The sequence below is a fragment of the Choloepus didactylus genome, chromosome 1 (genome assembly GCF_015220235.1).
Source record: "Choloepus didactylus isolate mChoDid1 chromosome 1, mChoDid1.pri, whole genome shotgun sequence".
In the NCBI taxonomy this organism is placed as follows: domain Eukaryota; kingdom Metazoa; phylum Chordata; class Mammalia; order Pilosa; family Megalonychidae; genus Choloepus; species Choloepus didactylus.
Window position 1 is genome coordinate 194,147,159 of NC_051307.1, and position 27,011 is coordinate 194,174,169.

Sequence of the window (27,011 nt, forward strand, 5' to 3'; positions counted from 1 at the left end):
TTTCAAAAAATATAATTATATCATCTGCAAATACTATTTTATTTTATATTCTTAATACAAGTACATATTTTATTTTATGTTCTTAATACAATAGTTGGAAACAACCCCCCTCCCATACACACACACACACCACCATGGATTAATGTTGCAACAGTCAGCATTCCCTGGGTCGCTGCTGATTTTACTGGCTGTGATTTCAGCATTTTACCATTTAGTACAACGTTGCCTGTTTTGTGAAACATTCTATCACGAATTTAAATATTTACTTCCAGTTATATTTAACTAGGAGTTTTTTTTTATGAAGAATGGTTTCATTTTACCAAATATCTTTTCATTAATGGTGGAAATATATATTCAAATGGTTTATCTTCCTTTAATATACTGATTGAATTATGTCCATATAGTTCATTCTAATGTTGAACCATCCTTGCGTTCCTTAAATAAATGGCATATTATCATCTTTATATTCTACTGAATTCAACTTATTGTTTTATTTAGAATTTCTGCATCAATTTTCCTAAGTAAAACTAATTTATTTCCTTTTTCTTTTACCTTCTATCTATTAGCTTCATAAAATAACTTGGGGAGCTTTCCATCCTTTTCTCAGTTGTCTACAAGAGTTTAAATAACAGGAATTACCTCTCTTTTAAAACCCAGGCAGTACTCAACACTCACTGGACCTTCTGCTCTAATGGTCTTTCCAACCTTTTCTGTAATTAGTCATCAGTTCAGTCTTTCTGCTTCCCCTAGACCAAATTTGGGAGTTTATATATTTTGCTAACATGATCATCATATCCCTCTAGATTTACTGGCATGCATTTCTCCATAGTATCTTGTGATTCTCTTCAACGCTTGCATTATCTGTGATTACAGCCCCTTTGTTATTCCTACGTTGGTATATTTGTACTTACTTTTTTTTTTTCCCATTGGACAGATTCAACATGAGTTTATACTTTTACTGATATTTTCAAAGAAAAAGCTTTTATATTTATTTATCCTATTATTTTTAACTAATTTTTTTAACTTTTACCATTTATCTTTATTGCTCCTTTCTCCTATTTTTATTTTTCTAGATACTATTCCTTCTAAGTAAAAAAGGAAAAAAAATGTAAAAGGGGAGGGGAGGGAAATTGTATTTTTTTAAAATGTAGAAGACTTCAGAAGTATTTCATTTCCTTGGAAGTCTTAGGAAAACATTAAACATCTTTCAATATCCAAGAACGAACTCCCTCTAAAAGTTACACCTATTGATAAATCAGGAAAACAAATACAGATTGATTTAAAACTCAATCTTTTGACAAAATGAAAGACTTAAAGGTAAATATGAGAGAGTATTTATGCAAAACCTTATTTCCAATCTTCATGAAAATGCTACAGAAAGGGAAAGATAAATACAACTGCTAAGAATGAAAACCTAGAAAGACTCTATCCTAATGTTCTGTGTTGGGAATGGGACTGGAAGTGGACAGGTCGAGAAAGGGGAAGGAAGAGTCTTACACCCTTTACTTCTGTGCTGTTCAAATTTTTCAAATGAATAAATACTATTTTTATAATTCCTTTAAATTACATCCCAGTGCCAATGACTGTATTAGATACTTCAAAATTATATGGAAATTTTGCTTTATTAATAGTGTATTTATTACCATTTCTGAAGTTACTGAGTATACAAAACATACTAAAAATAAGCATTTGCAAAGCACTAACTACCTAACACTGCCTAAATACAAAAATTGTAACTTTTCTCTTAGGACAAACACAGAAGTCTCGTCTTCATAATCGGTGACTCTATTTCAAACGTATACCAAGGATTTGTATTCATTTAGAGATAGATGTATCAGAATGGAATTCCATCAAATAAAGAAACTACTATGGGACATCTTTCAAATAACAGTCCAGTCTGCTGTCTTTCTTCTAAGAGAGTTACAGATGGATAAATTAGATACCAGGTTTAAAATAATAATAATAATAATAATAATAATAATAATAATGGGGTTCTTCACATATAAAATCCAAACAATATAAGTTTTGATAGAAAAGCATTGCTAATATCTGAAAATAGGAATGTCAAAAACAATTCACTAAAGAGAAAGCTGGTTCTGATTAAAGAACTGCTAAAGTTTTTTAAATTGTATTTGTAATGAATCTTAGAAAATTGTTATTTATGAACTCAAAGCAGAACTGTTTCATTATTTTTTTAATCCAAGGATAAAAAACTAAGAGCATTTTAAATAGAGTCCCTAAAGATCACACTACAATCAGAATGTTTTCAAGTAAATTAAGGGTTCTCCCAACAGTAACTTCAACACAGCAAAACAAAAACTCTCATTAGCACTGTAATGATTCTTGGAGCAGCTGGCACAACAAAACTGACTTTCTATTGATATAAAAATCCCTATCCAATTATAATGGCAACATTTCTTGATAAAAACTAAGTAGTTTCAAAGCAATATGAGGGCAACAAGAATGCTTCGTCTTCAGAATTCTGCTCAAAAGCCTAACACACTACCCATTTTGAAAAGCTCATGCAGAAAATAACCTTTAATTAGTCATCTCTGAATATCAAATTCAGTTGAAAGCTTCAGAGCAACTAAGAGGATACAGAGTCTTAGGAGCACATTAGTTCTTGTATTTTCTAAACCAAAAAAAAAAAAAAAAAAAAAAAATCAAATCTCAAGTCTGATGTTCAGTGATTTAGTCCTGAAATATGAACTTATGCAATCGAATTTGACACTATATTTTAACACTGGAAGGAACAGTTTCAACATTTTTTAATTCAAAATTCACTTCAAAGAGAAAATTTAGTGTTGCTCCCAGAATTTGGACTTTATTACAGTCTATTTAATAAAAGCACTTTCCAAAAAAAAACAGACTAATTCAAAAGTGAAGGGTACACCTGAAGACAATTATATAATAATGTAGATTACAAGGGGTGACAGTGTGATTGTGAAGACCTTGTGGATCACACCCCCTTTATCTAGTGTATGGATGAGTAGAAAAATGGGGATAAAAACTAAAGGACAAATGGGGTGGGATGGGGGGATGATTTGGGTGTTCTTTTTTCACTTTTATTTTTTATTCTTGTTCTGGTTCTTTCTGATGTAAGGAAAATGTTCAGAGATAGATTGTGGTGATGAACGCATAACTATGTTATCATACAGTGGACAGCGGATTGTATATCATGGATGATTGTATGGTGTGTGAATGTATTTCAATAAAACTGAATTTAATTAAAAAAAAAAGTGAAGGGTACATATCCATTAGAAACATGAACAGAATCACTAGGAAAGAAAAGTTTAAGAACTATTTCTTTTGGTCTTTTGAACAATCTTTCAATGTCATATAAAAATTACTTTCAAACTACACAGACTCTCATCTGACCCCCGAGTGATCTCAAGACGCATCAGCACAGGCACAGGGGGTGGTAGATGGAGAAGAAGACACAGTCAATGGTGTTTCAAAAAGCTCCCTGCCAAGCCCAGTGAGAACCACCATCCTGCATAATTCTTGACTTTCTGACATTTTCTCAGCTCAGCACTTCAATAACTATGACTACCCCAATGACAAAGGCAGCAAATGCTGATAGTTTTAAGTGGAAGAAGGAGCAGGTTATTGCCTCAGCACTGGGCAATGCCATCCTCCCATCCCACACTCATCTACTCATTCAGTTAACAAAGGAAGCGAACAAGATGACTGGGGGCACTGACACTCCAATGGGGGAACTGCACAAGCAAGTCAAGTAAACAAAGCTGTTTTCACTGCTATGAGGAAAACATAAAAAGATACTACAGTTTACCATTGGGGCGGAGGGGGAGACAAGACAGGTGATATTTAAGCTGAGACCTGAACGATGAGCTATCAGCCATGGGAAGAGCCAGCAGAGAGTGTTCCAGACACAGGAAACAGTAAGAGCAAAGGCCCTGAGGCAGAAGACAGCATATGCTTGGAAATCCCAGAAAATGTCAGAAGATAAGTTTGGCTGAGGCACAGTGAGTGAGGGAATGACTACTGAGTGAAGTGACCAAAGAGGTAGGTAGGGGTCAAATAATCCAAGATCTTGAAGGTCACATTAAAAATTCTGCTCTTCTTCACCAAATGGGTTCATTAACTTCCAGGGAACATTTCTAAGAGGTGAATGTGGAAAAACAAAATGAGAAGGAAGTTCAGCTCTGAAAAGCATCCTGTGGAGGAAGAAATTGTCATTCTTTGCTAGGAAACTGTTAAGGGTTTGCGGAATGCATACTCTCAATTTCTGTAACTTCATTCTTTATTAAATCTCCATATAAATCTGCTAACAAGGCAGATACAACTTTCTTAAGATTATGATGTTAGAATAACTTTATTTTATGATGCCATGAACAATGATCTCATACTGTATTTCCCCTTTTGTTATTAGCAATAGCTGTGGAGCCCATTTTTCCCTGTCCTCCCCCAAAAGAGGGTTGTACACTTTTATTAGCCCTCTGCCCTCTACTCACTCTAGGGACAGAAGGCTCGCTCTATGTCTTTGTCGGAGAGTCCTAAACTTGCAATCGAAGGACTTGGCATCAAATTGTTAAGAGAAAAGAACAAAACACAGTCCCTTCTTTCAAGGATTTTAAAATCTGTGAGGAATTATAATAAAATAACTAATTTACCAAGCAAAATGTACTGCTTTAAACACTGATTATCTTAAAACTGGAAGCACTCATGAACTTTCAGCTTCTACCTAGTACACTGAATAAAGTATTATCAGTTTTTTTTGTTTCGTTAAATGGACAGCTAGTAAAAAGTTTAAGCAGAGAAGTGAGAGGAAGAGATCTGATTTTTATGAAGGTCACTCAGCATGGTAGAACAGAGTTGGCTGGGCACAAAACTAGATGTGGAAGAGCGTTCAGAAAGCTGTCACAGTGATCCAAGTAAGAGATGGTGGTTGCTTGGACCATGGGGACAGCGGTCTGGGTGCAGAGAGAGGTAGACAGATCTGAGAGATACTGATGAATTAAAATCACAGGACAGGGTGACCAGCTGAATACAAATGGTAAAGTGAAAAGAGTTAAGGGGAAGAAAAGTATCAAAGGTAATTTCCAACACTTTGCTTCCCATTTTCCCTACCTTCCCCTCTCGGTTTCAGTATCTCAGATCCTGACAAGGAGGGGCAACAAGGGGAAAAGGACTGCTGGGCAGCAGTGGCCAGGGAAATGGGGAGGTAGTGGCAAGGGAGGGGGAGATAACACAGAGAAGGCAACCAGCATAGATGGGAATTTGTTATATTGAACAAATAAATTTACTGAGCAAATCAGTAAATACATTAAAAATAATGGGAACCAGACTTCTGTCTGAGAAGGGATTTACAAACATGAAAATGAGGAAGGCTAAAAAAGAATCCTGCAGTACTGTATTAAAATCAAAAGTATCAATAAGAATTCATGAGGTTTTATTCTAAATATGTTTACCATGATAGAAATAAAAATTACATATGTATGTGTATTATAGATACATGTATTTTTTTCTAGCTCTGACTACTGAGAAGGCCTAGAAGCAATGACACCCCAGTAACAATGAACACAATGAGCACCCAGATCTTGGTTTCCTTGGAGAAATGGCTGATTCCAGGAATGACATAGAGAAAGCACAAAATGAGCACAGAACATTGTGTCCTGTCAGAAAGTAAAAAGTACTTAGAAGAATGATGGCAAATAGTCCAAAAGGATGCAGAAGTCAGCTTGAAGAGATCTCACTGGCCAAATTTGGGATGATCTGAGTATCTAAACAATGACTATATAAATAATAGTCACAGCCATAGCATCAGACTATAATCCAATGAATGAAACAGGTATCCATGTGTCCATACTGAAATACATACATACATACATGCATACATAAATAAGGAAGAAAAGGAAGCACTTCCTTAAAATAGTATTCCAACAAATGCCCAGGGCCTGTTTTTGTATAGCTCATAGGCTAAGAATATTTTTTACATTTTAAAGGGTTATAAAAAAAGAAGAAGAATCTGCAACAGACACCAAATATAACCCAAAATATTTATTAGCTGGCCCTTTTTAGAAAATGTCTGACAACCCTGAGGCAGAAGGAATAATACAAATAAACGATCACCTGGCCACCATTACAGAGGTATTTAATACAGGAAGGCGTCATCAATGGATTATAGGAAGACTTAATGAGGAACAGAATATTAATGAATTATCAGAGTATCTCCTAAAAATTTAAACAAATAGAAAGGGGAAGTGGTAGCTCTCCAGTGGAGAAAGCTGGGGGAAATCAACTAGGTGATCAAGGTTAACATGATAGGTGGTGGGAAAGGTCAATGTCACGTGCCTCCTCAGGGAGGCACTGAGAAGAGCACAGCCCACCTCTGTATATTCCTCCTGAGAACGGGAGGCCTAAGATGGACCCAGGTTGAGCCTCACCCTACAAAACAGAAGGTCAGGACTCTTTAAAACAGCAAATAATACAAAATACCTCTCCTCCAGATTGGATGAGACTAATGAGATATAAAAACTAAACATTACACATGATCCTAGATAAGATTCTAGAGCAGAAAGGGGAAAAGAGACAATGTGGTGACAAATGGAAGAACGCCAGAAAATTAACGGCTCAGATGAATGCCAAGAACAAAGTATAAGAAGCTAAAGATTAAACAGTCTAGTTTGAGGTGTCTGCAGAAGAAATAGAAAGTACAAGATTTTAGAGGAAACAATTGGAAAAAAGTTTGGAAAGAAAAGAAACCATGCTGAATATGAAGATGAAAAATAATAACACAAACTCAATTAGAACAAGAAAGATGGTTTTAAAGCCCCATGATTAAATCAGACGCTATAACATGATTCAAGGATGCCTTGAGGGCATTTACTGTTGTACTTTGTAACGCTTTCTGAAGGTTTCTCTGTAATTACTAATACCATAACTTTTGCTTGTAATTTTGAAAACAGGATGTTCCTGAAACAAACGTGTTTGCTCTATATCCTTTACTTAATGGTATTCATTGAGCATGGATTTCTAGCCCTTGAACTTCAAAATTACAACCTCGGAGATACTGTGGGTTTGATTCCAGACCACCGCAATAAAACAATCATCACAATAAAGCATGTTGCATGAATTTTTTGGTTTCCCAGTGCATATAAATTTTACTATACTGTACAATAATCTGTAATCTAGTAAATGTGCAATAGCATTATGTCTAAAAATCAATGTCCATACCTTAATTTTAAAAATACTTTGGAATGCTAAAAAACAAAATACATAGGTAAATACAAGAGCTGGAAATTACTCATAAATATCCATGGGATCTAGCAACATGAAAGACCTTAGCAAAATCAGCATCAGTGGCATACTTGAAGAAATACCAGATTGGGTTGAGGAGTAAACAGAGACCAGGAAGCAGCCAGCAGTATATGGCAAAACTCCTTAAAGCAGTCTGATTATGAAGGGGGAATAAGCAGCCTAAAGAGACTTTTAAGTATATGGTTTTTTATTTTAAAGGGGCAGAGTAAAGAATACATGACTGCTGACTAGAAAGCTCTAGTAGAGAAAAAGATATTGAAGATGTAGGAAAGAGCAAAATCAACCCTTAGCATAAGCTTCCCAAAAAAAGAACAGAAAGATCTGGAGAAACATAGATGTTGGTCTTCGACAGGAGAAGGGACAATTCATCTGTTCATCAATTTTAAGAGGAAGAAAAGAGCAGAGAAGAACAGATGTGAATGTAAGTAGGTCTACAGATATGGCAGCAGGAAGTTGTTATAATTCCCATTGGATATCTTCCATTTTCTCTAGAGGAAAGTCATCTACTGGGAATGCAGGTGGAAAATGTGAGATTGGAAGTTTAAGGAAAGAACAGGGTATGAAACTGTCATAAGGAAAAGTACAAGAATGAACTGACTAGAGGAACACAGTGAGGCTGTCATATGTTGAGGGTTCAGATGAGATTAGTAATCCAAAGAAGTATTTAAATAAATCATATGAGAAAAGGTTGTATTTGTTGAACAGACTATTAAATTGATACAACTGTGTTAACACATCTTCATATGCAATTTTCTTTTACACCATGTCACTATAAAAATGTGAGCAAAGTAGCAGACAGCCTATAAAAATACAAAACTGCAAAAACACACACACAGGAACATTAAAATGAATTCATGTGAACCACACGATAAACCCATTCAACACAAACTCTAAAAGAAGAAGCTAATAAAAGTCAGGGAACACTAAAAACATGAACCATATCCTGCACCTATAGCTTTCCACCATTCACCTATCATTAGTTTTTTGAAACTACAATGCTATGTTCCTACAAGGTCCTATTTAAAATTCCTTTACAGTTCCAGTGCCAGTTTCAAAAATCCTGTTTTCAGAGAAAATCAAGTTATTGCTCTTACCAACTATTACTCTGATTTTTCTTTCCTACTTATCCAAACAAATTCACTCTTATTCTGGCATGTTTCTTAAAGCTTGATGTTTAAACATACTTATATAGAGACACCTGAAAGATGGTCCATCTTACCGATATTGCTGTTATCCTAAGGGAATCAACAGTGGAATGTTTGAATAGGTACCATAAAACAGGACCAACTTCTCCTGTAATAAAGCCCTGGGCCTGAGGGGAAAAGGTAGTGCAGACGTTTTCAATGATCTTTGCTGCCATGTGATTCACAACACGTTCTTCCTAGAAAGAAAGGGAGAGAACAAGGAGAAGAAGATTAAAAGGTCATTATTTAGTAAGAGAACTATATACATGGCATTTCTTCATAACTATTGCAAATAATGAACTGATGTCGAGAGTGTATCATCTGCCCCTGCATAGGATTTCAGCATTTTAGGAGGTGTGAGAACTCTTTCTGGCTATTACAAAACTATTTCAAATAGAATCCTTTTGTTACTCACTAAAACTATCATAACATAATTCTCCACATATTTTAATAAAAGTAAAAAAGGCTGAAAATGTAGAAAACAAATAATAAAAACACAGTATAAAATTGGACTGTAATTTTTAAACCACAATAAGCAGAGAGAAGACTCCTCAGATATCACCCAAGTCCAGGAATAGTTTATGTACCAAACACCCACAGTGGAAAGACCACTGCAAACTAAATACTGTTTTAGACCATCCTAACAGTACATAAAAGCAAGTCTCAGAAAGATCAAACCGTTTTCATATAATTTAACCAAGTTCAAGGGGGAAAAAAATTACTTAAAGGATTACAAAAAAACTCTAGCACCCAACAATATAAAATTTGCAGTGTCTGGTATCCAAATATTACCAGGCATTCAAAGAAGTATGAGAATATGACTCACAAGAAAAAGAAATTTCAATCAATAGAAATGACATAGGTGACAGAATCAGTAGGAAAAGATATTAAAATGGCTATCACAAACGTACGCCATATCCTCAGGAAGGTAGGGGAAAGCATAATCATGACAAGGAAAGAAATAGTAAATGTAAAAATGATGCAAATCAAAATTCTAGAGAGAAATATTACAGTGCCTTATATGAAAAATACATTGGAAGGGATTAACAGATTAGACACTAAGATGAAATGATTAGTGAACTTGAAGACAGCACTAAAAACTATCCCAAATAAACATAAAGAAATAAGACTAGAAAAACAAAAACAGAACATCAGTCAACTGTGGGGCAATTTCAAACAACAGAACATATGTGTGACTGGAGTCCAAAGGGGAGAGGTGGGTGGATGGGTGGATGGATGGATGGATGGATGGATGGATGGATGGGTGGATGGATGGATGGATGGATAGATAGACAGACAGATAAATTTGAAGATACAATGACTGAACATTTTTCAAATTTGATAAAAGTGAATAACCCTAGATCAATGAGCCCCAAACTGAATAAACACAAACAATCATATTGATGAACATCATAATCAAACTGTTAAAAACCAGTAATAAAGAGAAAATCTTAAAAGCAGACAGAGTAAAAAGACACATTATGTAGAAAAACAAAGATAAGAATGACAACAGACTTCTCATCAGAAACAATACAAACCAGAAGACAGTGGAGCAACATCATTAAAGTACTAAAAGAAAAAACAAATACATAAATAACTGTAAACCTACAAATCTATACCCAACAATAACATCTTTCAAATGAACACTTTCAGACATACAAAAGCTGAGAAGATTCATCAGCAACAGAACTTCACTACAAGAAATATTAAAGGAAGTCCTTTGGGTAGAAAGAAAATAATACCAGAAGGAAAACTGGACCTACACAAAGGAATAAAGAATAATGAAGATGGTAAATATGTGAGTAAATGTAAAATACTGTTCTCATTTTGTGAGATTCTTTAAAAGATAATTCACTATCTAAAGCAAAAATAACAAAAATGTATTATGAGTTTCATAACATATAAAAGTAAAGCATATAACAACAGCAGAAAAATCATGAGCACTACACATATGCTGGTTTAAGGTTCTGATATTATATACAAAATTTTAAATTATTACTTGAAGGGCAACAGCAATGAGTTAGTGAGTTATACTGTAAAAAAAAAATAGAGGTATAATAAGCGATAAAGGAGATAAAACAGAATAATAAAAAAGTCAATTAATCCAAAAGAAGGCAGAGAAACAGGGAAAAAAGAAAACAGAAAGCAGAGAGATTTAAACCCAACCATGCTGTGCCAGTTAGGATGTATTGTGTCCCCCAAAATGTCACATTCTTTGGTGCAATCTTGTGGGGGCAGATGTATTAGTGTTGATTAGGTTGGAATCTTTGGATTAGGGTTGTTTCAATGAGATATGACCCACCCAACTGTAGGCAATACCTTTGATTAGATTATTTCCACGGAGGTGTGGCCCCACCCATTCAGTGTGGGTCTTGATTAGTTTACCAGAGTCCTATAAAAGCTCAGACAGAAGGAGCTCAGTGCTGGCTTAGCTCAGAGCTGCAGCTAAGAGAGGACAAAACGCCCCAAGAGCAACATTTTGGAGAATGCCATTTTGAAACACAACCTGGGAGCAAGAGGATACCAGCCACATGCCTTCCAAGCTAACAAAGGTTTTCTGGATGCCAATGGCCATCCCTCAGCGAAGGTACCCTGCTGTTTATGCCTTACCTTGGACACTTTATGACCTTAAGACTGTAACTTGGTAACCAAATAAACCCCCTTTATAAAAGCCAATCCATTTCTGGTATTTTGCATAACAGCAGCATTGGCAAACTGGAACACATGCCAATAAGCACACTAAATGTAAATCATCTAAATGCACTAATTAAAAGGCAGAGATTCTCAAATTAGATTTTAAAAAGCAAGACCCAAGTATAGGCCATATGAAGAAACCCACTTTAAATAAAAATTCACAAATGGGTTAATTGTAAAAGAATAGAAAAAAATTCACCATGCTAACACAAATCAAAAGAAAGCTAGAGTGGCTATATTACTTCAGAAAAGTAGATTTCAGAGCAAAAATACCTTCTGGGACAATTATTATTCATAATGATAAAACAGTCTTTCATCAAGAGAATGTAACAATCCTAAACATTTATTCCCCTAATGACAAAGTTTCAAAATAACTGAAGCAAAACTGATAGTACTGAAGAGAATTAAATAGGCAAATTCAAAATTGTAGTTGGAGATTTCAGTACTACTTTCTCAGTAACTAGCAGAAAGTCAGTAAAGACACAGAAGACTTGGATAATGCTTTCAACTTGACTTTGACATTTATAAAACACTCTACTCAACAAAAGCAGGATATCGTTCTTCTCAAAATTACATTAAACATTTACCACATGAGACCATATTCTGGGCCATAAAACACATCTCATTAAACTCCATAGACTCCATACACTTAAATGTAAAATTAGAATCATAAAGCTTATGGGAAGCATCATAAAGAACATTTCAGCTACGTCCATGTAGTTTTCTTAGGACATAAAAGGCATCTAGCAACTGATAGATGGGTTAATTGTAAATTTCATCAAAATTTTAAATGCCTGCTCATAGAGACACCATTAAACCTCACAGTGTCTCAGAATGGGACAGAATATTTGCAATACATATATTTATATAATTATCTGAGAATTTTATATTACAAAACATTTAAAATAACTTCAAGAATATGTATAATATTAATTTCATGTTTTATCAAGGAAAAATACATACACAAATATATAAAAGGATACAGAAAGATATCTACCCTTGTTCATGGTGATTACAATAAGGGACCTGTGGATTGTGGAGAGAAAGAGTTCACCATTCATACTTTAGACATTTTTATTTTGATTGGTTTGTTATGGTATGCATTTAATATTTTTTCAAGCCAAATTTATGTATTTTCAAGTAAAAATGTAAAAAAAAAAAAAGAGAAAATGTTGAGTTAGATCTAGGCTCACACCATAATTTGCATTCTACTAGCTGTGCATCCTTGAGCATTTTTATCTCTGTGCCTCGCCTTCCTCATCTATAAAATAGAGATAATAAAACAGAAGGCAGTTTGAGAATTAAATTAAACACATACGAGCACTTAAACTAAATTGTGAAAAATAGTAAATTCTCAATAATGTTAGCTTCTCTTCCTGTTATTACTAACAGCATATAGTAGTAATTTCAAGGTTGCTGGAAAAGAAAATTTTAAAATACAACAATTTCCTAAAACTTTGACATATTTCATTTATCAGAATTAGTGTCTGAAAGAATGATGCTTCCTCTCATGTGGCTAAAATAAATTAATGTAATACTTCTAGCCTCTCTTTGCTCCTTTATTCACTCTACTCTATTTGGCAGTTTGATTGGAATAAACTGGGCATGTCAAAGTGCTAGACTCAAGTCTTCCCTCTCTTCCCTTGGGTTCAGGGCCTCCCACACAGAGGTGTCTTCTCACATTCCCTGCTGTAAGTCTTAACTGAACAGGTACCCTGCTTGGCACACACAACTATACGGGGGGGGGGGGGGGGAGGGAAACCCTAATGTGAGGGTTCAATATTAGGAAGCATATTTGCCCAGAGATATAATCTATGTCCTACACTAGCTTTCATTAGATACAAATGTGATCTTCTTGTCCCACATGCTTTACACTTTGTTTATTTCTCAGTAGGTTCAGAAACCTTTTCTCTGAACGCAGGGGGAAAGGTGCTATTTATGGCAGCCCCTTCAAACACCTGAATATGTATGCGCTTTAGCTCAAAAATGTCAGTCGATTCCTAGAGGACTCATTCCTAGTACTAATAAACCACAAATATTCTAGCACCTTGGTTGAAAAGAGGTTGTGTGTCGTCCCGGTGTTCTAAAAATTCAGTGAGGCTGTCAGGCTAATTCAACTTCCAACTACCTGAAGTGAGCTATCCTAGTCCCTCTGCGATGATCTCCTGTGGGACACTATACCAAGCAAAAAGACTTATGGTATTTTCTGCTTAATTAACTCTCTGGAAGGGATTATTCGACCAAACTTATATCTGTCATTTAAATCAAAGACCTATTTCATCATATTATGACAATAAAGCTATGATGATTAGAAAAATTAGCTAGCCTTATTAATGAAGAAATGAAGAGCTATACTATGTTGTAATGGTATTAAGTAGAGCTGATAATGTATTATAGGCAATTCTAACAAAAAAGAAAGCTTTACTGCCAAGAAAACTTAAATCTGTTTGCCTACTTTTCCAATAAAGAGGACCAACATTAACATTAAATATATTAACATTAATTATTTTCACACTCATAGATGTAATAAAACTATGATCTTTCCTCCGGAGGCATCAAGGTATCTGGAGTTTATTTTGCATAGTTTATTGTCTTAGTAACTCCTTGAACCAAGAAAATAGGCTTTTCATTTATTACACTATAGTGAGTTAGATACTCAAATTATCCTACCCCTCTGAATGCAACTAAAATGCTATATAAAAAACAAACAAACCTTCCTAAAAGCATCCATGAGCTAGCACTAAATTCTCAGGCCAGTAATTCTGAGTAGACAAGAACCCTGAGAAGTACCCAGATCACTTGAGCTGGACTTTGACCCTAGAGCATTTGTCCAACAAGATGCACAAGAGGAATGAGAAGCAATGCTGAGGTCACACAAGTGACATGCCAAATAAAGATTCCCCCTCTCCACCCCTACTAAAAGCTGGAGCTCCCAGTGGTTACATTTCAGTATAACAGTGAAGCAACACTCCCCCACCTCCCTGACTTTCCATAGGTCTGAGCTGGGTGGGAGCTGAAGGTCTATGTGGGGGTAGGAGGTTGAGGGAGCTAAAAGCACAAGTAGACATCACTTAAATTTGCAAGAGCCACAGTTACTCTGGAGGTTAACTTGTTAACAGCAACAACCACAGAAAGTACAGAAATAAACAATATCTTTAATTGTTATTAGAAAATTATCAAACAAAACTTGTATTCAGAGAAAAAATTAGGACAAATAAAATATATTTTTTAAAAAAAAACCTTAGAAAGTTTCCCACCAATACACTCTCACTAAAGAAAATTCTAAAGGATAAACAAACGTAACCCCAGAAGGAAGATCTCAAAATCAGGAGGAAATGAAGATAACAGTTTACACATGTGGATAAATCCAAACAAACCAACCAGCATAAAACAGTAATATCTTCTCAGATTTAAAAAGAAAACCAGAATTAAAGTTAATGATGTAACACACAAATCAAGTGGACAGTGAACAGAGTTGTTTTAAGTTAATTAGATTGTTTGAGAGAAGGGTTAAAATAATTCACGTTGTAATTACTAGAAAAACCAGTAAAAGAATACAAGGTATTGGGGGGGGGGGAGCCAAGTCATAAAGAATTCTCTACTAAGATTGTTGAGAGACTTAAAGAGACATTATCAGGTACACAATGGACTCTAAATGTTATTTCAGACAAAAAGTTTGGAATGACCCACATTAACAATGTGTGAATGAACTGGATTGCTATAAAGAGTCCAGAAATTGGCACCAAGAAGAATAATAGGAAGATAGGACCCAAGATAGTGGATTAAGAGACAGGGAGCAAAATACTCCTCCATGGAAAACACTAGATAAAAGAAAGTGCTCCAGAACAGCATTCCAGGATTCCAGTGGCTGGGCAACATCCGTTACATCCACAGTGGCTGTGCACTTGGTGAAACCAAGAGACTGCGTCCAGAATCAAGTGGGTGTTTCAGGCTCCTGGGGAAATATCAGCTGAGCTGCGACACAGAGGGGAGAAACCTGGGGTCGGCGTATGGATGCGGGTTAGTTTTGAAACCCAGAAACCAGCTGTGGATCTGGCAGCGAGAGCGGCACAGCTGACCGTGGTAGGGAGTGCCTTCCATACCCCGGGCACCCACGTCAATAACTAGCGTGGGTGATAGACTTTCGCACACCTGCAGCTAACTATCCCAGAGCCAGGAACGGGCTGCTGCAGCAGGCGGAGCAGAAGTGAGAAGTTAACACGCCTCATACACGCATAATTTCAGAGGACTGGGAGATACCCATTGGCAACACCAGGGTCGAGAGCTTCCCTTGGGGACTCCATTCGCCTGTGACGTTGTGCAGTCTTCCTCCGCAGAGGCCTGCAGAGTGCACAGATTAGAAGCGGGGTCCGGCACATAAGTGCCAAGGAGCGCTACACCAATCCCAGGGACGTGTGTGCCCAAGGCAGAGAGGGACTGTGGGGAATCTGAGCGGAAGGGTTGAACTCATGCAACAGCCCCAGGGTACTCCAGTCACAGCCCCAGGAATGGCTAGGAGTTCTGGGTCTTAAAGCCATCTTCCCAGCCTAATTGCACAGGGCACAACCCCTACCCTCAGAGCCAGCGGTCCCAAATGCACGTGGAAAACTGATGCACTGATTGGACCTCCACAAGGTTTGAACCCCCACTCACTGCATAGAAGTTGTTGGGGAGAACTGGCTTGAGGGTAACAGGTGGCTCAGGAGTGCCATCTGCTAGTAGGTCAAGGAAAGTGCATTCCACCAAGCTGTAGCTCTGTCAAATTAGAGATAATTGTTCAAATAGGTCTGCATACACTAAAAGAACCTTATCAAGACAAGCAAATGCCAAGAGGTCAAAAACAACAGAAAATTATAAAGCATATGAAGAAACCAGAAGATATGGATAACCCAAATGCTCAAATCAAAAAACCAGAGGAGACACAGAACATGGAGCAATTAATCAAAGAAATAATCACAACCAACAAGATCATGGCTCAGGATATAAAGGACACCAAGAAGATCCTAGAAGAGTATAAAGAACAGTTTTCAAAAGTAAATAAAAAAATAGATGAGCTTACGGAAATAAAAGAAACTGTTGATCAAATTAAAAAGACCCTGGAAACACACACAGCAGCAGATTAAATGAACTCGAAAAACAAATAAGAGAACTTGAAGAAAATGTTTTGGAGAGTGGAAGTACAAAAGAACGAATGGAGAAAAAAATTGGAAAATTCGAAACGGACCTCAGGGATATGATTAACAACATGAAGCGCACAAATATGAGAATTCTTGTTGTTCCAGAAGAGGGAGAGAAGGGTAAAAGACTAGGAAGAGTATTCCAAGACATTGTTGGGGAAAACCTCCAATCATTCTAAATGACATATATGCAACAAATCATAGACACCCAATGAACTCCAAACAGAATAAATCCAAGACACATTCTGATCAGAATGACAAATGCTGAACAGAAGGAACAAGTTCTGAAAGCAGCAATAGAGAAGCAATTCAACACATACAAGGGTAACAACATAAGACTAAGCTGTGACTACTCAGCAGGCACCATGGAGGTGAGAAGGCATTGGTATGACATACTTAAAATTCTGAAAGAGAAAAATTACCATCAAGAATTCTTTACCCAGCAAAGCTCTCCTTCAAATTTGAGGGAGAGCTTAAAATCTTCATAGATAAACAAATGCTGATAGAATTTGCTAACAAGAAAACATCCCTACAAGATACTAAAGGGAGCCCTACTGGAAGAGGGAAAAAGAAAGGAGAGGGAGGAATGGAGAGGGGCTGAGAACTAAAGAGTTTTAGTAAGGATATGTTAAAGGAAATTGAGAGAGAGGGAAAAAATATTTCTGATAAATAAAAACCAAAGGAAAGGAAGGCTGATTCAAGAAATGCCTTCACAGTAATAACATTGAATGTGAATGGATTAAACTTCCCAATTAAAAGATATAGATTGGCAGAATGGATTAAAAAATATGAGCGACCAATATGTTGCTTACACAAGACTCATCTTAGACCCAGAGACACAAAGAAGTTGAAAGTGAAAGTCTGGGAAAAAATTTCCATGCAAGCTACAGTCAAAATAAAGCAGTAGCAGCAATATTAATCTCAGATAAAATAAACTTTAAATGCAAGGATGTGATAAGAGACAAAGAAGGTCACTATGTACTAATAAAAGGGACAATTCAACAAGAAGAAATAACAATCATAAATGTCTATGCACCCAATCAAAGTGCACCAAAGTACATGAGATAAACATTGACAAAACTAAAGGAAACAATAGATTTTTCCACAATAATTGTGGGAGACTTCGATACATCACTCTCTCCTATAGACAGATCAACCAGACAGAGGACCAATAAGGAAACTGAAAACCTAAACAATGTGATAAGTGAATTTGACGTAACAGACATATATATAGAACATTACATCCCAAATCACCAGAATACACATTCCTCTCTAGTGCTCATGGAACTTTCTCCAGAACAGATCATATGTTGGGTCATAAAACAAGCCTCAATAAACTTGAAAAGACTGAAATTATTCAAAGCACATTCTCTGATCACAATGGAATATAATTACAAGTCAATAACCATCAGACATTTAGAACATTCACAAATATCTGGAGGTTAAACAACACACTTCTAAACAACCAGTGGGTTAAAGAAGAATGGCAAGCGAAATTGCTAAATATCTAGAGACAGATGAAAATGAGAGCACAACATATCAAAACATATGGGATGCAGCAAAGGCGATACTGAGTGGGAAATTTATAGCTCTAAATGCATACATTAAAAAGGAAGAAACACCTAAAATCAAAGAACTAATGGAACAACTGAAGAAGCAAGAAAATGAACAGCAAACTACTCCTAAACCAAGCAGAAGAAATAACAAGGATTAAAGCAGAAATAAATGACACAGAGAACAAAAAAAAAAAAAAAAAACAATAGAGAGAATAAATAAAACCAAAAGTTGGTTCTTTGAGAAGATCAACAAGATTTACAACCCCTATCTAGACTGACAAAATCAAAATGAGAGAAGACCCAATTAAACAAAATAATAAATGAGAGAGGCAACATTACTGCAGATCCCAAAGAAATTTAAAAAATTATACAAGGATACTATGAACAACTGTACGACAACAAACTAGATAATATAGACGAAATGGACAATTTCCTGGAAACACATGAACAACCTAAACTGACCAGAAAACAAATAGAAGACCTCAACAAAAACAAAGCAGGAGGACGTACCCTCTCTGACTTTGAAGCTTATCATAAAGCCACAGTAGTCAAAACAGCATTGGGTTGGAACAAAGATAGATATATTGATCAATGGAATCGAATTGAGAATTTGGAGATAGACCCCCAGTTCTATGGGGGTCTATCAAAACCACTGAACTGGGACATAACAGTCTGTTCTGGTTTGCTAATGCTGCCGGAATGCACAACACCAGAAATGGATTGGCTTTTATAAAAGGGGGTTTATTTGGTTACACAAGTACAGTCTTAAAGCCATAAAGTGTCCAAGGGAAGTCATCAACAATTGGGTACCTTCACTGGAGGATGGGCAATGGTGTCCGGAAAACCTCTGTTAGGTGGGAAGGCACATGGCTGGCGTCTGCTCCAAAGTTCTGGGTTCAAAATGGTTTTCTCCCAGAATGTTCCTCTCTAAGCTGCAGTTCCTCAAAAATGTCACTCTTAGTTGCTCTTGGGGCATTTTTCCTCTCTTAACTTCTCCAGAGCAAAAGTCTGCTTTCAACAGCCATCTTCAAACTGTCTCTCATCTGCAGCTACTCTCTCAGCTTCTGTGCGCTCTTCAAAGTGTCCCTCTTGGCTGCAGCAAGCTTGCTCCTTCTGTCTGAGCTAATATAGTGCTCCAGTAATTTAATTCAGACCCACCCTGAATGGGTGGGGCAACACCTCCATGGAAATCATCCAATTAGAGTCATCACCCACAGTTGGGTGGGTTGCATCTCCATGGAAACACTCAAAGAATTACAATCCAATCAACACTGATACATCTGCCCACACAAGATTACATCAAAGAAAATCGCATTTTGGGGGACATAGTACATTCAAACTGGCACACAGTTTCTTCAACAAATGGGGCTGGGGGAGTTGGATATCCATATCCATAAGAATGAGAGAGGACCCCTACATCACACCCTACACAAAAGTTAACTCAAAATGGATTAAAGACTTCAATATAAGAGACAGTACCATAAGACTCCTAGAAGATAATGTAGGAAAACACCTTCAAGACCTTGTATTAGGAGGTCACTTCTTACACCTTACACGCAAAGTGCAAGCAACAAAAGAAAAAATAGGTAAATGGGAACTCCTCAAACTTCAAAGCTTCTGTACCTCAAATGAATTCATCAAAAAGGTGAAGAGGCAGCCAACACAATGGGAAAAAATATTTGGAAACCATGTATATAACAAAAGACTGATATCTTGCATATATAAAGAAATCCTACAACTCAATTATAAAATGGGCAAAAGATATGAAAAGACAGTTCTCTGAAGAGGAAATACAAATGGCCAAAAATACACATGAAAAAATGTTCATCTTCACTAGTTATCAGGGAGAAGCAAATTAAGACCACAATGAAATATCATGTCACACCAATTAGACTGACTGTCTTTAAACAAACAGGAAACTACAAATGCTGGAGAGGATGTGCAGAAATTGGAACTCTTATTCACTGTTGGTGGGACTCTAGAATGGTACAGCCAATCTGGAAGATAGTCTGGTGGTTCCTTAGAAAACTAGATATAGAGTTACCCTTTGATCCAGCAGTTTCACTTCCCGGTATATACCTAAAAGATCTGAAAGCAGTGACACAAACAAACATTTGTACACCAATGTTCCCAGCAGCATTACTTACAATTGCCAAGAGATGTAAACAATCCAAATGTCCTTCAATAGATGAATGGATGAACAAAATGTGATATATACACATGATGGAATACTACATGGCAGTAATAAGGGATGAGGTCCTGAAACATATGACAACATGGATGAACCTTGGAGACATAATGCTGTGCGAAATAAGCCAGGCACAAAAAGAGAGATATTGTATGTTACCACTAATGTGAACTCTGTGAAAAATGTAAAATAAATGGTTTATATTGTAGAATTTAGGGGGACCTAGCAACAGACAGCAAATAGTGAATGGGGAACGATAATCTAATAAGAACAGATAAAGTTATGGAGGGTAAACTTAATATTATGGAATGTTCAGGAACGACTATGGTTTGTTAATTTTGGGGGAGTATGGTAGGAACAAGTTGGCAGCAATGTAGTTATTTTAGGTTATTTGTTTTTCTTAATCCTTTGTTTGGTTACAGTGTGTTTATTTTCTTGGGGTGGGGTAGGAACATGTTGGAAGCAATGTAGTTATTTTAGGTTATTTGTTTTTTCTTATTCCTTTCTTTGATTTTCTTTGAAATGTTGTTTTTTCTATTGTCCGTTTTTTAATTTTTTGATAAAGTTAAAAAAACAATGAATGAGTGTTAAAAAAAATAAATGAACAATGGGGGAAGAGGGGGATGGAATGTTTTGGATGTTCTTTTCTATTTAGTTTATATTTTATTTTTTTGGAGTAATGAAAATGTTCAAAGATTGTGGTGATGAATGCACAAATATGTTACTATGAACAACTGATTGTACACTTTGGAGGACTGTATGTTATGTGACTACATCTCAATAAAATTGCATTTAAAACATTTTTAAACAAGAAAGAAATAGGGAACTCCCTGCTTCTTTGGTGGTGGTGGTGGTGGTGGAGGGGGAGGGGAAGGGGGAGGAGAAGGATGGGGTGCCTTTCAGAGAAATGGAGATTGGCAATGAGCAATTCAAGAGAAGGTAATTTTCAAATAGGAAAAGAGGCATTTGGCTTCAGAAAATTCAGTCAGATATTTCACCAACTAAGTCAGAGAGAGGTTGACAACATCTAGGCAAAATTCTATTCCTAGAAACTGGGATATCTGGCAAATTTCTAAGACATTTACTAAGATTCATTACTGCATTAGGCATTGAAAATAAAAGTTTAAATAAGAAATAGAGCTTCCAGTGGCAGTTCATCAATGTTTAGATGAAGTCAGACAGTAAACAAAACACAACAAAACATGAAGGAAAAAAAGTAAACAGAACAGATGGGACAAATAGAACAAAATAAGATGGCCAAAAATCCATCTACATCAACAATTTCAATAAATTTAAATGGACTACACACTACAGGTAAGAGAAAAAGACTATAAAACAGCATTTAAAATATATATAAATATATATGTGTGTGTATATATATATATATAAAACCATAAAGAGATACATCTAAAACAAAAGTTATAGAAAGGCTGAAAATAACAGGTTGGACAAGGATACACCAGTCATATCTAACCAAAAGAAAGCTGGTACAGCCATATTAATATCAGATAAAACAGACTGGGAAAAGAGCATTACTGTTTTTTTTTTTAAGGTCCCATCATAATGATCAAAGTTTCAAAATCAAAGGGGAAAAACATCTGAAATACGTATGTATATCCATACATATACACATGTGTATATATATATATATATGTTCTGATATACATACGTATATCCATAAATATACACATATGTATGTATATATGTCTAATAATAAATGCTGAAAATACACAAAAGCAAAATATGGGAAAATTATACCACAGTGGATAATTTAAACACACATCTCAGAAATTAATAAACCAAACAGACAAAAACCAATCAGTTATCGATATAGATCTGAATAACATGATTTAGTAAGCTTGACCTAATGGGAACAAAGAACATATCACCCAACATTGACAGAAACCACTTTTTCCCTCTAAGTATACATACAATGAGTCATTAGGGAAGTCTCAACAAATTCAGAAAGATTGAAATCATACATTCATGATTCTCTCTAACAATACAATTAAGCTAAAAATAATTTGAAAAGATAAATAGAAAAAACAGAAATACAGGTATTAAATTAGAAAAATGCAAAGGAGCTATATGATTTGTTAAAAGTACAAAGCATGAGGGATGGGGCAAGAAGGTGGATTGGTGAAGTGTGGAATTTAGTTACTCCTCTAGGGCAGCTGGTAAATAGCCAGGAACTGTATGGATCAGCAGTTTCGGAGACTTCTACGAACAGATATGCATCATAAACCAGTCTGGAGAGGGTGGAACAGCTAAAATCACAGCAAAGAACTGTAAGTTTCCCTGGCCAGGGGACTGGCACCCCTCTCCCACAGGCACAGCAGACTGTCTTGTAGATGGTTCTCAGACGGAAAAAGAAACAAGCTGTGCTGGGAGGAAAGAGAGGGGTCTCAACCAGGCCCAACTGCAGAATTAATTAACAAATTCAGACTGCTGAATATCAAGCTCTAAGCAGAGATAAACCAGGAGCAGGCACAAAAGTAACCAGGAGGATCTGCCCAACAGAGAAGAGACCGGGCTAAAAACAAACAACAACAACAAAAGACACTTTTGGAGTTGGAGGTGTTCAGAATACTGGAAAAGGGCTGGGCTCCAAGAAAAAGGGGCACATAGAAATGGGTACCAACTCCAGTTCTTGTCTGCAAACCTGGGGAACTGGGGTCCCTCTGAAAAGGGATTCCACCCCTCCTCCTTTTCTTTTCTTTCTTTCCAACTCTATTTTTTCACTTTTTAATAGCCCATCAGAGCTGCCAGAACTCTCAGGCTTCAGCACTGCCCCAGACAAGGGCAGAATTAAAGTTGTCTGAGACTTAGTTCATCAGGTAAAAGAGATAATTCCCTAAAGGGCATATCTTTAAATATATACTATACTGGGACTAACAAAACTTGGAGACTGGGGAAAGTAAAGGGATTTCTTTTTATTCTTTCTTTCCTACTTTTTTTTTTCCAACTATTCTAAGTAGACCATTACAGAAAACATCAGATATTTGCATCTGGCAGCTGGACCCAAGAAAGGGCAGAGCTAAGGCAGGTCTGAGAGACAAAGCAGTTAAGTCTAGTGGGGGAGATAATTCCCTAAACGGCATAACTTCCCCAACACAAGATAATGAGAAGATGCTATGACCAACTATATGCTCATAAACTAGACAACTCAGACGAAATGGACAAATTCCTAGAAAAGCATGAACAACCAACAATGACTCAAGAAGAAACAGATGACCTCAACAAACAAATCACAAGTAAAGAGTCAGAGTCAGTCATCAAAAAGCTCCCAAAAAAATAAAAGCCCAGGACCAGTTGGCTTCACATGTGAATTCTACAAAGCATTCAAGAAAGAATTAGTACTAATCCTACTCAAATTCTTCCAAAAACTTGAAGAGGAGGGAAAGCTACCTAACTCATTCTATCAAGTCAACATCACCCCCATACAAAAGTCAGACAAAGATACTACAAAAAAAAGAAAATAATAGACCAATCTTTTAATGAATATGGATGCAAAAATCCTCAACAAAATACTCACAAATTGAATCCAGCTGCACATTAAAACAATTATACACCAAGAACAAGTGGGATTTATTTCAGGTATGCAAGGCTGGTTCAACACAAGAAAATCAATTAATATAATACACCACATCAATAAATCAAAACAGAAGAACTACATGATCATCTCAATCAATGCAGAAAAGACATTTGACAAAATTCTTTCATGATGAAAACACTCAGAAGGATAGGAATAGGAGGGAACTTTCTCAATATGATAAAGGCAATATATGAAAAACACACAGCTAACATCATACTCAATGGGGAAAGACTGAAAGCTTTCCCTCTAATATCAGGAACAAGACAGGAATGTTCACTGTCACTATTGTTATTCCACATTGTGCTGAAAGTTCTAGCTAAAGTAATTAGGCAAGAAAAAGAAATAAAAGGCATCCAAATTGAAGAGGAAGAAGTAAAACTTTCACTGTGTGCAGATGACATGATCCTAGAAGTAGAAAATCCAGAAAAATCTACAGCAAAGCTACTAGAGCTAATAAATGAATACAGCAAAGTGGCAGGATACAAGATCAACATGCAAAAATCTGTAGTGTTCCTATACACAAGTAATGAGCAACAGGAGGAAGAAATGAAGAAAAAAAATTCCATCTACAATAGCAACCAAAAGAATCAAGTATTTAGGAATAAACTTAACCAAGGTCACAAAAGACCTATATACAGACAACAACATAAACTGCTAAAACAAATCAAACAGGACCTAAAAAAGTGGAAGAACATGCCGTGTTCATGGATTTGAAGACTAAACATAGTTAAGAAGTCAATTATACCTAAACTGATTTATAGATTCAATGCAATTACAATTAAAATCTCAAGAACTTACTTTGGAGAAATAGAAAAACCAACAACCAAATTTATTTGGAAGGGCAGGGTGCCCCAAATAGCCAAAAATATCTTAAGAGGAATGATGTGGAAGCTCTCTTTAAAAGCATACTACAAAGCTACAAGGGTCAAAACAGCATGGCACTGGCATAAACATAGATATACTGACCACTGAAATCAAATTGAGTGTTCAGAAGTAGACTGTCGCATCTACGGACAATTGATCTTTGATAAGGCAGTCAAGCCAAAGCAACTGCAACAGAGCAGCCTCTTCAATAAATGATGAATGGAGAACTGGATATCCATATCCAAAGGAATGAAAGAGGACTCCTATCTCAAACCTTATACAAAAATTAACTCAAAATGGATCAAAGACCCAAACATTAGTGCTAAGACCATAAGAATTTTAGAAGAAAATGTAGGGAAATATCTTAAAGATCTTGTGACAGGAGGTGGTTTCCTAGACCATACATCCAAAGCACAAGCAATCAAAGAAGAAATAGATAAATGTGATCTCCTCAAAATTAAACACTTTTGTACATCAAAGGACTTTGTCAGAAAAGTAAAAAGGCAGCTTACGCAATGGGAGACAATATTTGGAAACCACATATCAGATAAGAATTTAATGTAGAATATATAAAGAGATATTACAACTCAACAATAGAAAGACAACTCAATTTAAAAATGGGCAAAAGACGTGGACACTTTTTTGAAGAGGAAATACAAATGGCTCAAAAAAATACAAAAAGATGCTCAACTTCACTGGCTATTAGGGAAATGCAAAACAAAACCACAATGAGATATCATCTCACACCTACTAGAATGGCCATTATCCAAAAAACAGAAAATTACAAGTGCTGGAGAGGATGTGGAAAAGAGGCACACTTATTCATTGTTGGTAGGAATGTAGAATGTTGCAGCCACTCTGGAAGGCAGTGTGCAATTCCTCAGGAAGCTAAGTATAGAACTGCCATATGACCCAGCTATTCCATTGCTAAGTATATACTCAGAGGAACTGAAAGCTAAGACACAAACAGACATGTGCAAACTGATGTTTTTAGTGGCATTATTCACAATTGTCAAGAGATGGAAACAGCTCAAACGTCCATCAACGGATGAGTAGATAAACAAACTCTGGTATATACATACGATGGAACATTACACAGCTGTAAGACAGAACAAAGTTATAGAACATAAAACAACATGGATGAACCCTGAGGACATTATGTTGAGCAAAGTTAGCCAGAAACAAAAGGACAAACACTATATGGTCTCACTAATATGAATTAACATTAATGAGCAAACTTTGAGAGTTAAAGCTTTGAACACAGGTTATCAGGAGACAGAAAGAGGGTAGAGATCAGGCATTTGATGCTGAAGGAGTATAGAACATTCAACAGGATTGATTGTACAGATCCGGAAATGAATAGCACAGTATTATAAGTACACTGAGCAAAGATGTCAGTGAGTAAAGCTGAAAGAGGAATGCTAGGGGCACACAGGACACCAAAAGGAAAGATAGAAGATAAAGACTGGGATGGTATAATTTTGTGAAATCTAGAATGGTCAATGACAGTGATTAAACGTACAAATATAAAAATGTTTCTACATGTGGAAGAACAAACAAATGTCAACCTCACAAGGTGTTGAAAAAGGGATGGTATTGGGGAAAAAATACAACCAATGCAAATTTGAGTCTGTAGTTAACAATAACAGTGTAATATGCTTCCATTAAATGCAACAAAGGCAATATACCAAAGCTAAATGTCTAAAAGAGGGGGATATAAGGGAGGGGTATAGGATTTTCGGTGGTGGTGCTATTGTCTGACATTATTATTGTATTTTATTTTTTCTTTTATCTTTTTTATTATTCTTTTAAAAAATTTTTTTGGAGTAATGAATATGTTCAAGTGTCATTTCTGGTGATAAACGCATGACTATATGATGATACTGTGAACAATTGATTGTATACCATAGAAGACTCTATGGCATGTGAATATCTCTATAAAATTTCAGGGGGGAGGAATAAACAGAGGGATACAAGTGCTGGTGAAAACATGGAGAGGGATATACCTATTCACTGTTCATAGGGAAGTGGAATGGTGCAGCCCATCTGGAAGACAGTGTGGTAGTTCCACAAGATGCTAAGTATGTGGGTGCCATAAGGTCCTGCAATGTCATTATTAGGTATATAATTGCAAGAACTGACAGCAAGGACATGAATGGACACTTGCACACTGGTGCTGATGGTGGCAGTATTCATGATTTGCAATGGATGGAGGTGGCCTAAGGGTACATGGACTGATGAACAGAATGATGAACTGTAGTGTACACATACGTTAGGATGCTGATTGGCTGCAAGAAGAAATGAAGTTGTGAAACATGCAACTAGGTGAATGGATCTTGAGGACAGCATTTTGAGTGAAATACCCAGAAACGAAAAGACAAATATAATGCATCACTAATATGGACTATCATGTGCAAATCCTGAGAATTGAATCTTAGAGCACGGGTTATCAGGGGAAGGCTTATTTTAAAG

At 36.2% G+C, this 27,011-nt stretch overlaps 1 protein-coding gene across 4 annotated transcripts in view; it reads right to left on the reverse strand.

Moving 5' to 3' along the window:
* The window catches only part of ULK4 (unc-51 like kinase 4), a 703,242-nt gene that overhangs the window by 553,731 nt on the left and 122,500 nt on the right, over positions 1–27,011 (reverse strand). For all 4 annotated transcript variants that reach the window (XM_037847819.1, XM_037847826.1, XM_037847812.1 and 1 more), the window contains exon 20: positions 8,501–8,662. In XM_037847819.1, the coding sequence (XP_037703747.1) occupies positions 8,501–8,662 (162 nt within the window). The remainder of the gene's footprint in view (positions 1–8,500; positions 8,663–27,011) is intronic.